A 14,963-nucleotide genomic window follows, 5' to 3' on the forward strand; every position below is an offset into this window, starting at 1 on the left:
AAAAAAAAAAAAAGAAGTAGAAAAGAAGAGGAAAAAAAAAAAACCTCCCCAGCTTATGCTCGGGAATTGTGTTGCTTATTATCTAGATTGTCCTCATGAAAGATACATTAACTTTTTCTTCCAGCATTCTGTTAAGGCTGAAAGAAGTGCTTGTGTGTCTGAAATGTTCGTGTTTTCTTCTTTTTTTTCTTTTTCTTTTTTTTCCCCTGAACGTCTCTTAGTTGGCGTGATGGGAGAGAGCCTCTCCTGGCCAAGGCCAGCCCAGCTGCTGGGCGCTCTGCTTCGGGGGGCCCTTGGGGCGCCCCTGGGCGCAGGGCGGGCGGCCGTGTCCCGCTGCGGTGCCAGGTTGCTCCGCCTGCCGTTTTCCAGGGGGATTTTCGGGAAGCCGCCCCCGCGTGCCCGCCAGCCTGGCCGCTTCGCCCCCAAACTCCCCCTGGGAGGGTGTTTTTCCCCCCCGTGCCCCGGGCACCTGCCGGCAGCTGCTGCTCGCCAAGCGCTTCTGCTTCGCGCACGGCGACGCTGCGGAGCCCCGGAGCCCCGCGCAGCCCCGGCAGCTGCGGGACGCGCGGGGACATTCCCACCGCCTGGAATGGCCACGGGACAGAGGCTGCAGGTGGAGGGAAGCTGCCTCGGGGAGCTCTTCATTCCCGCTTGCGGGACCGTCCTCGCCGCCTCTCCCGAGCGTGCCTTGACCCGGAGCCGGGCTCGGCTTCCACAGCTGCGCTTTGTTACGGCTGCACTGGTGGTCTTTTCCATGCTTTATTAGCCAAAGGCACAGAGAAGTGTAATCCAGGCAATTATCATTAGTGGTAAGATTTTGTAATCAGAGGCACATGGGTAGTAAAATCTCCATTCAGTCGTCCAGGCCTAGGAGATGTCGGAGGAATATTGGGGAATTTGCTACAAGAAGCCATGTGAAAGGAAGCGGGAGTGGATTTAGGCGGAGGTGGTGGCTTGTACTGTGTGGATCTCGCTGCTTTGGGGCTGTGCAGAGACTTTGTATGACTATTGAGGCTTCTTGGGGGCTCCTTGAGCCCCAGGCTTCCCGAGCGGCCACGAGCCCTTGGCTGGGAATGACTCCTTTAACTCCAGGGAGAGCGGCGCGTGTTCCAGGGCTCGCCGAGGACACGGGGCAGGAGCGGCCGCAGATGCCGGCCGGGATTCCCAGCGGAGACAGGGATTGGGGCCAGGCGGGGGAAAGGGCTGTTTGTGCTTCATCGCCAGTGCCGGCAGCGCTCGGAGCGACACGCGCCAGCTCCCGCGGGGCCGGCGACGCAGCGCGTCCCGCCGCGTCCCTATGGAGCACCGGGGCGGGAAGCGCTCCGGAGGAGCCGGGGGACGGGATCCCTTCCCTCCCAGAGCCTCCCACGTGCTCTGGCTGCAGGATCTTGTGCCGTGCCGCATCCCGAGCCGTGGCGGCTCCGTGTCCCGAGCCGTGCCGCGCATCCCGGGCCGTGCCGCGCATCCCGAGCTGTGCCGCACATCCCGCCCTGACGCTCCCTTCCCGAGGCAGGTAGCGGCCCCCCGGCGCCCCAGGGGGGCCGGAGCGGAAGCGGGAAAAGCCGCTTTCGTGTCCTCACGGGGCTCTAATGAGGATTGCCCGCAAAGCCAGCCACATGGCCGCCCCCCCGGCCCGGCGCCCTAATCCCGCGCCCTCCCGCCCTGCGCGGCTGCTCCCGCGCCGCGCTCGGAAGCGCCGGCTTCGGTTTCCCCTTCCTGGTGGGTGGAGGGGCCCACGGCGGCCGCGTGGGAATGGCAGGAATCCGGTGCCCGCCCGGCGCCCTCCCAAGCCCCCGGCCACTTCTCCTGCTTGCCCGCTGCTCCCGCAGGACACCGGGGTGGGAATGAGTGAGGAGCCAGGCAGCTTTGGCGGGTGCCCTGGTGCTCCCGCATCCCGCTGCTCCCAGCAGGGCTGATCGGGAGTCCCGGGACAGCCCGGCCGTGCCGGCAGAGCCTGCCGGGCCCCGTGCGTCCCTGCGGAGCGGGCAGGGGGCAGCCGGGCCGGTAATTGCCTTTAGCCAGCGCCGCGTAGCTCCCCTCACCTGCTCCCCTAAGCTGCCTGCCCGCTAATCCCCGCTCAGCAGCGCTGCCGAAAAAGTGACAGGGAGCGGCGGCCGCTAATTCCGCAAGCGGCTTTGGTGGCGGCGGCGCTAATGCCCCGTGCCGCAGGTGTCCCTGGCGCCCATGCCCTTCCCAAGCCCCAGGGCGGCGGGATCGCGGGATGCGACCGCGACGCGCTGCTCCCGCGGCGCTCCCGCCTGGAGCCTCGGCTGCTGCGGCAGCGCCGGGGAGCACCAAGGCTGGACATTGCACGAGGACAGGGCTGGCGGGAGGGAAACGCGCTATCCCAGCGCTAGCGTGCGGCGCTCGCGTGGCGCCCGCCTTTCCCAAGGCTTCCTCCTCATTTCTGCCCCTTGCGCTTTACGATCGGGGCTGAGGGGTCCCTGCAGCCGCTGCAGGTTTGTGCTGATGGCCGAGGCCGCGTGTCCTTCCTCACCGCGCAGCCCTCGGTGCCCACCCTGTCCATCCACTCTGTCCTGGGAAGTTTTGGTGCCCACCCTGTCCATCCACTCTTTCCCGGGCAGTTTCCCTATCCCCATCCACTCTTTGCCGTTGAGCTTTGGGCCATGCGCCGAGCCAGGATGTGGCCGCGCGGCCCATGGCACAGGGACAGTGCCCCTGCGCGCGGTGGTGGTGACAGTCCCATCCGACGGCCAGCGAGAGCTACCATAAAAAGCAAAGTCAGGGAGCAGCATGTGATCCGGGCAGCTGGGCGGCCGCTGACGCGCCCCGCGAAGTGCCTGGGCTCCCTCATGACTTTCTCAGGTGGCGCGGGGACGCCCAGCAGCGCCACCCGGGGTCCCCATCGGGGCCGCGGGAGCCGGGGCGCCGGGGGGTCCCCCCGCGTGGCCTCGGTCACCCTGAGTGGCGGCTGTTGCTGCGGTTGTGGTTGTTGTCGCGGCGGGTGTTTGGGCCGCTGCGGCGGCGCGAGGTGCTGCTCCGGCCTCATTCCAAGCTCCTCTCCCTGCTCCGCTCATCCTGGGAGCTCCTTGGAGCCGGGCAAGCGGCCGAGGCCGCCGGCACCCTCCCTTTGCGAGCGCAGCGGCACGCGCTGGCACGGGGCGCGCGGAGCGTCGCCGCGGCCGTGCCGCCCCCGGCCCTGCCGCTTTCCTCTCGACACGGCGTTCAGCCGAATGCCGCCGTGGGGAACTGCACAGTGCGGCTTCGGACAAGTGCAAACGTGGAAATGCGTGGAAATGCCGCGTGGGGCGAGTGTGCAGGGGCAGGAGACGGGGGACGCGCTGCCGCCCTGCCGAGCCCGCGGCCCCCGCGCCAGCGCTGCCGCGAGCAGCTGCGCGAGAGGGGGGAAAACGGTTAAAAATAAAAAGCTAATTGTAAAACCATAAGGGTTGGCAGGCGAGTTTAAAAGCAGATTGGGAACTTCAAAGTACTTCTACCAGACTTTGCAGAATTGCCTAGATTTTAAGTAGTTCTTTTTTTTTTTTTTAATTTAAAAACACACCCTTAGAGACATGAATTGACCTTAACCAAATGCAAGGGTGTTTCCCGCTCTGCTTGCAAATGTACCTGGGGGTTACGGCTTCTCCCGGCGCGCTGTAGGACGGGATGCAAGCGCTTTCCCGGGACGCGCTTTCCCGGGAAGCGCGGGGGGGCCGGGCTGCGGCGCGGGGCCGTCGCCCCGGGGCCCCGTCCCACTCGTGCCCTCGCGCTTGCAGGTTCAGCAGCGTCTTCCCCAGCCTCAACGTGGCCGTGAAGCGGCGCGAGCAGACGCTGCAGGACTACCGGCGGCTGCAGGCCAAGGTGGAGAAGTACGAGGAGAAGGAGAGAACCGGCCCCGTGCTCGCCAAGCTGCACCAGGTACGGAGCCGAGCCCAGCTCAGGCAGCACCCAGGAAAGGGCAATTTTCCACATGTTAGCACCCATGAGGCTCAGTGTAAATGCAATTAAATTGCGGCCCTCAGCAGAGGGGCAGGACTGAGCCCAGCTTTTCGTGTTGGACTCGGTTCTGCCTCTCTTCTGTTCGACTCGGTGGAGTCCAGCATAAACTCCCTGGGAACCAACCCCCCCCCACCATGAGAGCCCGTGGGGTTGCCCTTGACCTCCGTGTCCCACCAAACAGCTGGATATAAAAAGAAAGAAGATCAGAGCTTTTCCATTCTTTATATGGGCCACCTGTTACCAAAAAAAAAAAAAAAAAGAAAGAAAAAAGAAAAAAAGTCTTGGAAAATTGCAGTAATTGGTTAACGGGGACCTTGGCCAAATTCTTTCTCCTTTCCAAAACTGGTAGCAAAAATCACACTCTTTTAGACGGACTCTCCCACCACGCTCGTGCCCGGTGCTTGCCGGAGCCACGGCTCAGCATCGGAGCGCACTCGTTTCCCCTTGCTCTGCTCCCCAAATTAGGTATTGTGCGAGAGAATGGCCCTATCAGCACTGACAAAAGCGAATTCCGATTTCCTAGTAAGCAGCTTACTTTGCTTAGCCTCAGTGACTAAAGCCGCCTGGAAAATGGGAATTCTTTTGTCCTGGCGATTAAGCGAATTTGGGGTTATTTATTCCCCCCGCCCGTTAGTGAACTCCAGAGGGATGCGAGCCCCTCGGGACGAGCGCAGCCCCGTGCTCTGCTCCCGGGGCCCGGTGCTCTGCTCCCGGCCGCGCCGGCGCTGGCCCGCGGCCCCTTCCCCTCCCGCTGGAATCGCGGCGGGATTAAGTGGCCGACTTGAACCCGGCTAAGGTTTCGCAGCCCACCCGCTGCTGCCCTTTTCCACACCAGCCCCGAGACATTTCCCTTTCTCCCCACGCGTCTGTTGAAAGCAGCCGGTGGCCGCGCGGTGCTGAAGGTCACCGGGGCGGCTGGCGACACCCCGGGACGGGGTCCAGGGCACAGCCGCTCGGCACCAGCACGGCGGGTCCCGCTGGCACCGCGTCCCGAGGGACCGGCTCCCGCTCGTCCCCGTGCTTCCCGGGGGCAGCCGGAGCCGGGGCCTTGGTGCGGGGCCGCCCGGAGCGCCGCGCTCTGACCCCCTTCGTGTCCCCTCCCCGGTGCCAGGCCCGCGAGGAGCTGCGGCCCGTGCGGGACGACTTTGAAGCCAAGAACAAGCAGCTGCTGGAGGAGATGCCCAAGTTCTACAGCAGCCGCATCGACTACTTCAAGCCCAGCTTCGAGTCGCTGGTCCGCGCGCAGGTGAGGGGCAATGGGGCTCAGATGACCCGGTGCCCAGAGCTGCCAGCTTCGGCCCGCTCGTCCCACAGCACCACGGGCCGCGCCGGCTCCTGGGACGCCGCAGAGCACGGGCTGCGAGCAGAGCCGTGTCACACGTGCCCGGCATGGGGCTGCTGCAGCCCCGTTAGTGCCACCGTCCCACGACCCCTCGCATCGAGCGCCGTGTCCAGCAGGGAGCCGGGGCACACGGTGCCATTCCCATCGCCAGCTCCTCGCTGGGCACCAGGGCACGGAGCGGGACACCCTGGGATGGGGTGACCGCTCTGCAAACAGGGTGGCAGGGGGCCCCGGGACGCTGCCCGATGGCGCCAGCGAAGCGGCGTCGCGGCCCCGCGCGGGCGGCTCCCCACGGGCCGCGCTGGCCCGGTGCCGCCGCGCGACATGCCGCGCGTGCACGGCGCCGCTGGCATTCCCGCACGGAATAGCTCTGCCGCCCCCGCGCCCGGCTCCGTCCCGGGCCTCGCCCGTCCCCAGCGCGGAGCAGCGCCGGCCCCGCGGGGTCCGTGTCCGTGCGGGCCGCTCCGCCGCTCCCACGGGATGGCTCCGGCGCTGCCCTCAGTCGCTGGGCAATGAGCAGCGCTGCTCAATCCCCGGCAGCACCAGGACGTGCCCGTCCCCAGCCGCTTCCCTCCCCATCCCATGGGAGCGCCGGGAGGAGGCAGCGGTCTCCATGGAGACCAGGCGGCATTCCCACCAGGAACGGCGCTCCGGGGGCCACGCCGGGGCCCCCCCCGGCCCCCCAGCATGCGCCGAGCGCCGGCTGCTCCGCAGGCACTGCTGGGATTCGGGGCAGAGCTGCCGTTTCCCACCCCTTTTCCCCTGTCGCAGCGTCCCCTGCTCCCTCCGCCAGCGCCCGCTGCCATCTGCCTGCGCTGACCCGCTGCCCCCCGCGCTGGCAAGCGCTGCTCGTTGGCGCCGGTAATTGGTGGTGCTAATTAGCACGTTATTAAGACACCCCTCCCCCTGCCTCTCGCGCGCCGGCACCTCCCGGCGCGGGGAGCTCCGGGCCGCCCCCCGGCCCGGCGCGCTGTGGGGCAGAGCCCCCCATGGGGCCGGGGCCGCCCCCGCGGCCGGGCCGGAGCGCTGGGGTCAGCGCCGCGGCGCCGCTCGCCTCGGGGGCGCCGAGGGCAGCGGGATGTCACGCGGAGCGAGCGGCAGCGCCAGGCGGGCGGCAGCTTCTCCGGGGCTCCGGGAAGCGGCTCCGCAGCTGCCGCCCGCTCCCGCCAGGTCGGCTACTACACGGAGCTGCACAAGATCTTCGGGGAGCTGGCGGCGCGCGTGGCCGAGCCGCGGCCGGGCGACGAGCAGCGCGAGCGCCAGCACGACGCCAGGCTGGCCGAGCTGCGCGCGCTCTCCATCGTGGCCGACGACTGAGCGCCGGGAGAGCCGCCGCGGGGGCCCCGCTCCGCACCCCGACACTCCCTGTGTGCGCAACCCGCAGCTGCTCCCTGCTGTCCCGGGGGCACCCGGGAAAAGGGGGCTCTTCCCTCCTGTCCCCATGGGGCTCCTGGGAAAACGGGGGGCTCTTCCCTCCTGTCCCCATGGGGCTCCCGGGGAAAAAGGGCTCTTCCCTCCAGCCCTTTTCCAAACCCTCTCCCCCTTTTCCCAAGCCGCAGCTCCTTTGAACGGGTATTGGGCAATTCCCACCCTGCCAGGGGGCTGGAAGGGGTCCTGGCCTTCCCGCCTCCTCTCTTAGTGCCTTAGGAATAGGGTGACAACAGCAGGGAGGGAAGAGCTGCCGGAGGCACCTACAGGTGCAGCAGCAGGGGAGGCTGCCGTGGTGCTGATGGGGATGGGGTCCGAGGTCCGCGGGGATGGGGCCGAGGCTGCAGCCAGGAGGGGGCCCAGGGTGGAAAGGGAAAAAAAGGGAAAAGTCAAGTGGCTCCTGCGGGGGGGCAGGAGCCAAGGTGGGAAGAGGGGCACGAGGGGGATCTGGGTCCTGTGCCGGCCTCGCGCCCGCAGCCCTGCTCCTCCAATAAAGTTTGTGTGCGGAGCAGCCGAGCGAGGCGACACGTGCAGGAGGGAGCGCCGACCGAGGGGGGATGCGTGGGATGCACGAGGATGTGTGGGAACACGGGGGATGCATGGGCTGCGCAGGGAGGTGCGGGAGGCGCTGGGGGCGTGGGGCTGCTGCCCTCTGCTGCCACACGCCGGGCGCTGCCACGGGGACTGCGGGGACACAGCGGGGACACGGGGGTGGGCGGCCCCCGGGACACCCCAGGGACACCCTGGGGAGAGCTGCCAGGGGGAGCGGGGGGCTGTTCCCAGAGTCCTCGTCCCTAAGAGGCACAAGGGCCGGGCCGGGGGCGCGGGCAGGGAGACGGCGCCACAGTCACAGAGGCCGAAGCTGAAGCGAGTTGCAAAGACGTCTCCAGTTAAACACAAGGTGTGACCCCTCGGACAAGTCTAAAACGCGCTGGGAAGCCCCTGCACAGCATAAGGCCGGCCTGGAGGAGCCCGGGCTGCTGCCCCCAGCCCAAAGGCCGCTCTGCGGGGCCCGGCTGGCCCCACGTGTCCCCGCGCTGGGGTCTTCCCGCAGCGCCCCGCGCCGAGGCCACCGCGGGAGCGGCGGGGACGTGCAGTCTGTGCAGAGCTGGCCCGGGGGGCTCCACGCGGGGAACCGAGAGCTGCTGCTCTCAAGGGACCCTCGCGGGGCATCGGGGAGCGCAGCTGCCGGGGCCACAGGACAGTGCCAGCCCCAGCCAGTCCCTTTTGGGTCCTCTGTCCTATGAAAACGAGCCTGTCCCTCCCTCGTGAGGCCACCTACGGAGCACCAAGGGAGCCCAAGCCCTGGCTCCAGCAGCCACACACGGGGCTGCCCCGTTTCCTACCTAAGAGGCTCCCACGAACTGGGAGTGACTAGCCAGAGCAGATGGCGGCGCGCCCCGCGGCGCGGGCGCCGCTCCGGCACCGCTGCGGCGAGGAGGCGCAGGCAGCCCCGGCGCCGACGAGGCCGCCGGTGCCCGCGGGCGCAGCAGGCATCACTTGGAGGAGGCCACGTCCTGGTCTAAGCAGTTGTCGGTCTGCAAGAGCAGGGAGGCCGCGTGAGGAGGCAGCTCCGGCCAGCGCTGCCGCGGAGCTGCCGGGAATGCCGCCTCCCTCCCCGCTACCTTCTCGAGGAGGCTCTGGATCTCCAGCTGCACGGGGGCCAGGCGCGTTCGGTGCTCCTGCAGGAGCCGCTGCAGGTGGCATTTCTGCCGCTCGGCCGCGCGGGCCTGCTCCTCGGCCTCGGCCAGGCGCCGCTGCAGCTCGCGCAGCTCGGCCGCCAGCGCCGTCCCGCTCGACTCGGCGCCCGACAGGCGGCTCTCGCTCTCCTCTGGGGGCACACAGGGGCTCGGGGCCGCCCCGCGCAGCCCGGCACCGCCCGAGGGGCGCAGGCGGCTCGTGCCCCCGGCCCGGGCCGCACGGGAGCGGGCGCTGCCCGCGGCGCTCACCCAGCTTGGCCTCCAGCGCGTGGATCCTGCCCTCCAGGTAGAGGCGGCTGCTCTCCGCCTGCTCCGCCTGCTCCAGCAGCCTCCCCACGTTGAGCACCGTGCCCTTGTGGCAGACCAGCCCGCCCTGCTCCGCGGCCGCCGACACCTCGGCCGGGGGCCGCGCGGGAGGCAGCAGAGGGAGGTTTCCTGGAAAAACAACGGAACGGCCCGTCGCCACCACGAGACACGCGGAGGAGCGGGATCCGCGCGACCGCTGAGCCCGCTCGGGGAAGCGGAGCGGGGCCTGCAGAACCGGCACCTACCGAGCTGCTGCTCCTCGGGGCCGCCGGCCTCCGCGGCCTCGTGGCGGCCGTAGCGGAGGCTGCGGTACTGGCAGGCGTACTGCGTCACCACGCGGTTCACCAGGCCCCTCACCTGCACACGGAGCGCGTGAGCGCGGCCGCGGGCCCGGCCCCAGGGGCCCACGGCCACCCCGCGCCCACCTGCTCTTTGCAGAGATGCAGCCCCAGCGTGAGCAGGATCTTCTCCAGGTCCCTGCGGTGCAGGTAGCCGCAGAAGTTGGAATCGAAGTAGACGAAGGCCAGGAGAGCATCCAGGGGGAGGACGGCGCTCGGATCCAGGTCCTTGGGCTGCTGAAAGGCGGACGGGTCTTAGTGCAGGGAGAGGCTGCGACGCTCGGACGCGACACCCGTCTGCAGCACATGGAGCCGGTGGGAGCCTCCCGCTTGCACCAAACGGGCTCCTTCCCTAGGATCCTTGATCCCACGAACGGGATGGCCACCAGAGCCACCTTGTCCCAGCCTGTGACTTAAGCCCTTGGAGGACCAAGAGGGACCCCTAGGCTCCGCTCACCACATCTTGGAGGGAGGAGAACTCCATCTCTGACTGGTTGGACGCCGTGGATCTCACTTCAGCATCTTCCAGCTTGGCACCTGCGGGAGAGCCAGGAATGAGGTCCCTGCGCGGTGCTGCCGCAGAGGGGCTGCGCTCTCCTCCCTGCGCCTGCAACACACCGAACTCCTCCTCTTCCTCCTCCGGCAGCAGCAGCAGGCCGTCCCCCAGGCTCAGCACGCACAGCTCACCCGCAGAGTCTTTGGCATCTCCTTTGCACTCACTTGGGCTCCTCTCCTGCTCTCCGCCCGCCGGGGCTGCCTCGCTGCCCGCCGGCCTCTCTGCCTCCGTGCTCCTAGGCTCGCTTTTGGGAGGGGGCTGAGCAGGGCCAGGACACGATGAGAGCCTGGGAAGGGGTCGGGCTGCGGGGCCACGAGGGGACCGCAGGGAACCCACCTGCTCGGCCTCCTCGCTGGCCACAGCGGCCTCCGCAGGCGGCTCCTTCGCGGGCTCGGGGGCCCTTTCCAGCTCGGGGTTCCTGCCCTCCGGCGCCTCTTCCTTCTCGGGCAAGGCCAGGAGCGCCTTGTAGAGCTTGTAGCCGAAATCCCGCTGCAGCATCTCCTGGAAGAGCTCCGCCACCACGGCCACCTTGCGAGGAGAGGGAGCCATGGGGCGCCGCGCTGGCGGGCGCGGGGCCGCGGCGCCCGCCGCCGGACCTACCTCGAAGGAGAGCTTTTCCCTGCGCCTGCGGTACTCCAGCAAGGCGAACAGGGAGATGTTGGAGCAGGCGTCCCGGGCACGTGGCCGCGCCACGAGCGCCGGCTCCGGAGACACCGCGGCTTCGGGATCGGCCTCCGTGGCGGCCTCCGTCTCCTGTGGAGGGGGAGCGGAGAGCGGGCGCTGGCAGCGGCCCCGGGGGCAGCCCGGCCCCAGATGTCCCCAGTGTCCCCAAGCCGCCTCGCAGGGACGCGACGGCGCCGCCCGGCACGGCCCTGTCCCCGGCACGCGGCCCGGCCTCACCGTGGCAGCCGGCGGGTCCCGCGGCGACGCGGGCGCCTGGGGCCGGCACGCTTCCCACTGCTGCAGGGAGGGCATGCAGGCCCACACGTCGGGCAGGAAAACCACCGCCAGCTCGCTCTGGGACGGCTCTCCTTGGCGCAGGTACCTGAACTCGGCAAAGCGGGCCCTGCGGCACGGCGGGGAGCAGCGCTCAGGGGGAGCCCCGGCGCCGCGGGGCGGCTCCTCGGGCAAAGCTCCGTCCCCATCCCGGACAGCGGTGCCCGGGTGCCCGCAGGGGCGCGCGCCGAGGCCGGGCGCGAGCGCAGCCCCAGCGCAGCCTGCACCACGTTTCCGAGCCCGCGCCCTCGCCACGGCTGCTGGGACGGAGCCAGACCTCCTCCCCCAGCGCCCAGCGCCGAGAACTTCCATCTCCCCTCAGCTGTTCCTTCCCAAGCGCATCACATGCCGGGCCAGGTTTAAGCAAAATAAACTCAGTTGCCACGGTTACCCGGAGCAGGAATGCTATATATAACCGGGGAAGAAGGAGCCGAGCCAAGGCACCCGAGGGAGGGCTGCGCTTCCCCACGGGGGCTGCTCCGGGAGCTCGGCCGGCCCTGCATGGGCTCCAGCACGGAGCAAGGTGGGCGACAACCTCCCGAGGGTGCCACGAGTGCGCCAGGAGCCCGGCCTAACGCGGAGGGGCTGCGCTGCTCGCTGCAGAGACCAAGAGCCACGCGGGCTGCAGCTCCTCGAGCCCTCCCTGCTCCTGGTGTCCCCCCTCGCACAGCCCCGTGTCCCGGTGCGGGGCCGCCAGCCTCCCCGTGCCTGCAGAGCTGCTCCCAGCCGCTGCTCCCCGGCTCCTGCGCCCGCGGAGCTGCCTCACACACACCGGTCCCTTTCCCGGGCCACCAGCTCCTCCTGCTGTCCCTTTGCTCCAAAGACAGGCGCAAGCCCAGGAAACCAAGCCGGGCCCTTCCTGCCGGTGGGAATTCTGGTCTTGTCCGGCCGCAGGAAACCCGCTCCCAAGCCAAGAGCCGTGCGCCCGGGCTGGGAGGCCTCCCTTCCCGCGAGAACAAGGGGAAATTGCTGCTTTCTTGCACCACCCACAAGATCCGCAGTGTTAACAGGCAGAGCGTGCGGAAAAGGAAGATTAGCTCTGCAATGTGTTTTTTGCTATTTATGCTCATTTTCTGCTACTGGTAAACCACTATTCAACGCTGTAATGCCCAGCGCTCTGGCATCCCAAGGAGACAACTTCACGGATGAGCCGGGACGGCCCCACGCGCTCCACGATCCCACTCACCACTTGGTGCAGTTGCTCAGGTCCAGCCCAGCCTGGGCCTTGGTGCAGCGGATGGCCGTGCGAACGAGGACCATGGGATCGGCCTCGGGATCGGGGCCGTCCAGCGACGGGGACCATTCGCCGCCGATGAGCACGGCCTCGTCCTCCTTCTTCCCCAGCAGGAACTAAGGGAGAGACGGGCCGTGAGCCTGGCTGCCCCGCAGCATCCCGACTGCCTCCCGGAGCCAAAGGGCTTCCTTTGGGAATGAGCTCCCTAAGGTTGGGCAGACGTCACCACGGAGCCGTGGCAGCAGGAACCGCGGAAGGTGGCACCCGAGCAAACGTCCTCAGCCGGCGGCTTTCTCCCCAAACGAGGGGTTAGCCATGGGAATTCCGCACGGGGAGCCGGCGCCGCCCTCACCTTGATCTGCTTGGTGGGGTGCTCGGGAGCCTCCCTCTGCTCGCCGGAGTCGTCGATGTAGGACAGGCAGGTGCGGTAAAGCTCCTCGAGGCCCGGCCAGGAGGGCAGCAGCACCTGAGAGCGGGGCAGCCCGGTGAGGCAGCGCCCAGGGGACACCGCGAGGCCACCGCCGTCCCGGGGGCCAGCGGAGCCCCGGGCGCCTCCCTCACCTTGGCGCTGAAGGCGGCGCGGGCGTCGGGCGGCGCGGGCGCCTCGGCGGGCGCTGCCCGCGGCTCGGCCAGCACGATGCGGCTGCGCCGCTGCAGGCTGAGGGGCCGCGCCAGTGGGAAGGCCGCCAGCCAGCACAGGCGCACGTCGTAGAAGCCGTGCGGCAGCGGGATGCTGCAGTAGCGCCGCAGGATCTCCATGGCGTCGCAGAAGGGGCTGCGAAACAGCACGTGGAAAACCCCGCAAACAGCCTCAAAGCCTCCCTCGGAGCGGCGCAGCCGCTCCCCGGCCCTCGGCGAGCCCGGACACGGGAGCTCTGCCTGCCGTTTCCCCCCCTTACCCGTTGGGTGCCCGTCCCCGGGCAGCGAGGCAGGCCGGGCACCCCGAGGTGCTCTCACCTGTCCACGGCGTAGCGGGCGAAGTGCACCCGGTACTGGGGCAGCTCGTGCCGAGCCTTCTTCCCCGCCCAGGGCTCCGCTCCCTTCTGCTTCCGCTTCTTGGAGTCGAAGTCGTCCCTGCGAGCGGCGGGGCGCACGTCAGAGCGGCACCACGGCCCCCCGCGACGCCCAAGGGCCCGAGCACTACCTAGAGAGCAGCCCCCTGCCCAAAGGCCCAGGACGAAGTGGGAAAACCGGGATAATCCCGGGCTTCCCGCGCAGCGCAGACACCCCATTGCTCACCACCTGCCGGAGTCGCTCCGGCCCTTCGGTCCCCGGTATCTCCCCAGGTGTCCCAGCGGGAGGGACGGGGGCGCCGGAAAGACGTTCACTGCTGGGGGAGACACAGGGGGTTGAGAGCAGCCGGTGCCGCCTGGCCCGGGAGCGCGGCGCCCTCCCCACGGCCTCCTCGGGGTCCCTGCTCGGAGCGGGGGCCGCCGGGATCCCGCGGAGCCGCCGGTGCTCACGTTTCTGCGGGAAGAGCGGCGGGATGCGGGGGGGCTGGAAGAGCAGCTGCGGCTGCGCCCCGAGGATGCCCTGCTTCTGCCCCAGCGAGGCCACGTGCAGCAGAGGAGCCTTGAGCAGCGGCTGCGGGAGCAGGCAGCGCCGTGAGCGGCGGGACGGGCGCCCCGCGGGGGCCGGGGGGGCCGGCGGGGGGGCTCCCGGCACGCACCTGGTTGGAGAGCGTCTGCACCTTGAGCGCGTTCCAGGGCACGGCCTGGCTCGGGTTGTAGGCCGCCTTCACGAGCACCTTCTCGCCGAGCTGCGGCATGCGGCCCTTCACCGCGCTGGGCCGGCGGGCGCCGCGTGAGCCGGGGGGCGCCCGCCGCGGCCCCCCGCGCCCCCCACCGCCATCACCATCACCATCAGGCCGCTCACCTGAGCTGGAAGAAGACCTCGTCGTCCACGACGCCGAAGTAGTCGTGCAGGCTGGTGACGATGCCCGTGAAGACGCGCTGCTTGTCGCCCACCTGCGGGGCGGAGGGGCCGGCGGTGGCGGCGGGGCCGGCGCTCGCGACGGGGGCGCCCGGCCCCCCCGCACCTACCTGCAGGTGCCGCGCGCTCGGCAGCAGCTCCGCGGGCACCGGCGGCGCCAGCAGCCCCGGCGGCGGCCCCAGCAGCGACGTCTGGGGGCTCCCTGCGGCAGCGGCGGCTTCAATGGGGGGGGGCAGGAGACAAGGACCCCCAGCGATGGCAGCTGGATGCCCCTCTCCCCCCCCGACATCATTAACAGAAACTAATGATTCCCACGCACACAAAAGCACTGTTAATAGGGGCTCATGACCCCCCCAAACACCCCCGTTAACGGGGGCTAATGACCCCCCCCAACACCATCAACAGGGACTAATGACCCCCCCAAACACTCCTATTAATGACCCCCAATATCCCTGTTAATAGGGGCTAACAACCCCCCAACACCCCTGTTAATGGGGGCTCATGACCCCCCCAAACACCCCCGTTAACGGGGGCTAATGACCCCCCCAACACCATCAACAGGGACTAATGACCCCCCCAAACACCCCCGTTAACGGGGGCTAATGACCCCCCCAAGATCATCAACAGGGGCTAATGACCCCCCCAACACCATCAACAGGGGCTAATGACCCCCCCAAACACTCCTATTAATGCCCCCCGACACCCCTGTTAATGGGGGCTCATGACCCCCCAAAGATCCCTGTGAATGGGGCCCCCCTTTCAACGGCAGCAAACAGCCCCTCCGCCAAGGGGGGTAACGGCCCCTGCCCCCCCGTGGCTCCTTACAGCGTCCCGCCCCCCGTAGCTGTTCCGCGCCGTTGACGCCCCCCGCGCGGCCGTTAACGGGGCCGAGCGGCAGTAACGTTCGCGGGGGCTGAGGACACCCCGGAAGCGCCGCTAACTGCGGCTAACGGCCGAGCCCCGCCGCTACCGGGGGCCGGGGACCCCCCCCCCGGGCACACGCAGCACGTCGGTAACGGGGGGCCGGGCACCCTGCACCCCGGAACGGCCGTTCCGGGGTCCAGCCCCGCCGGGACCGCCATCGCCGGGAGCACCGCCCCCCTCCCGCCCCGCGCTGACCTGGGAAGGCGGCGGCGCGCGGCGGGGGCGGCGGCTGCCGCTTGAACTGCGC

The 14,963-nt window shown here is 69.0% G+C and overlaps 2 protein-coding genes across 2 annotated transcripts in view; one reads left to right on the top strand and one right to left on the bottom strand.

Annotated features, from left to right (window-relative positions):
* BIN3 (bridging integrator 3) overlaps positions 1 to 6,970 on the top strand; it is a 21,476-nt gene extending 14,506 nt beyond the window's left edge. The window contains exons 7-9 of the mRNA XM_026043006.1: positions 3,738 to 3,879; positions 5,072 to 5,206; positions 6,473 to 6,970. Of these exons, the coding sequence (XP_025898791.1) occupies positions 3,738 to 3,879; positions 5,072 to 5,206; positions 6,473 to 6,619 (424 nt within the window). The 3' untranslated portion in view covers positions 6,620 to 6,970. The remainder of the gene's footprint in view (positions 1 to 3,737; positions 3,880 to 5,071; positions 5,207 to 6,472) is intronic.
* Positions 6,971 to 7,831: 861 nt separating this feature from the next.
* Positions 7,832 to 14,963, bottom strand: part of CCAR2 (cell cycle and apoptosis regulator 2) — an 8,769-nt gene continuing 1,637 nt past the window's right edge. The window contains exons 2-19 of the mRNA XM_026042270.1: positions 13,903 to 13,994; positions 13,736 to 13,827; positions 13,530 to 13,644; positions 13,324 to 13,444; positions 13,100 to 13,190; positions 12,818 to 12,934; positions 12,422 to 12,635; positions 12,213 to 12,326; positions 11,813 to 11,976; positions 10,531 to 10,696; positions 10,231 to 10,383; positions 9,693 to 10,158; positions 9,532 to 9,611; positions 9,162 to 9,308; positions 8,982 to 9,093; positions 8,680 to 8,865; positions 8,356 to 8,561; positions 7,832 to 8,268 (exon numbers count right to left, since the gene is read on the bottom strand). Coding sequence (XP_025898055.1) covers positions 8,227 to 8,268; positions 8,356 to 8,561; positions 8,680 to 8,865; positions 8,982 to 9,093; positions 9,162 to 9,308; positions 9,532 to 9,611; positions 9,693 to 10,158; positions 10,231 to 10,383; positions 10,531 to 10,696; positions 11,813 to 11,976; positions 12,213 to 12,326; positions 12,422 to 12,635; positions 12,818 to 12,934; positions 13,100 to 13,190; positions 13,324 to 13,444; positions 13,530 to 13,644; positions 13,736 to 13,827; positions 13,903 to 13,994 — 2,678 coding nt within the window. The 3' untranslated portion in view covers positions 7,832 to 8,226. The remainder of the gene's footprint in view (positions 8,269 to 8,355; positions 8,562 to 8,679; positions 8,866 to 8,981; positions 9,094 to 9,161; positions 9,309 to 9,531; positions 9,612 to 9,692; positions 10,159 to 10,230; positions 10,384 to 10,530; positions 10,697 to 11,812; positions 11,977 to 12,212; positions 12,327 to 12,421; positions 12,636 to 12,817; positions 12,935 to 13,099; positions 13,191 to 13,323; positions 13,445 to 13,529; positions 13,645 to 13,735; positions 13,828 to 13,902; positions 13,995 to 14,963) is intronic.

This window comes from Nothoprocta perdicaria, unplaced genomic scaffold (genome assembly GCF_003342845.1).
Source record: "Nothoprocta perdicaria isolate Ctin4 unplaced genomic scaffold, notPer1 scaffold_103, whole genome shotgun sequence".
NCBI classification, from domain to species: Eukaryota; Metazoa; Chordata; class Aves; order Tinamiformes; family Tinamidae; genus Nothoprocta; species Nothoprocta perdicaria.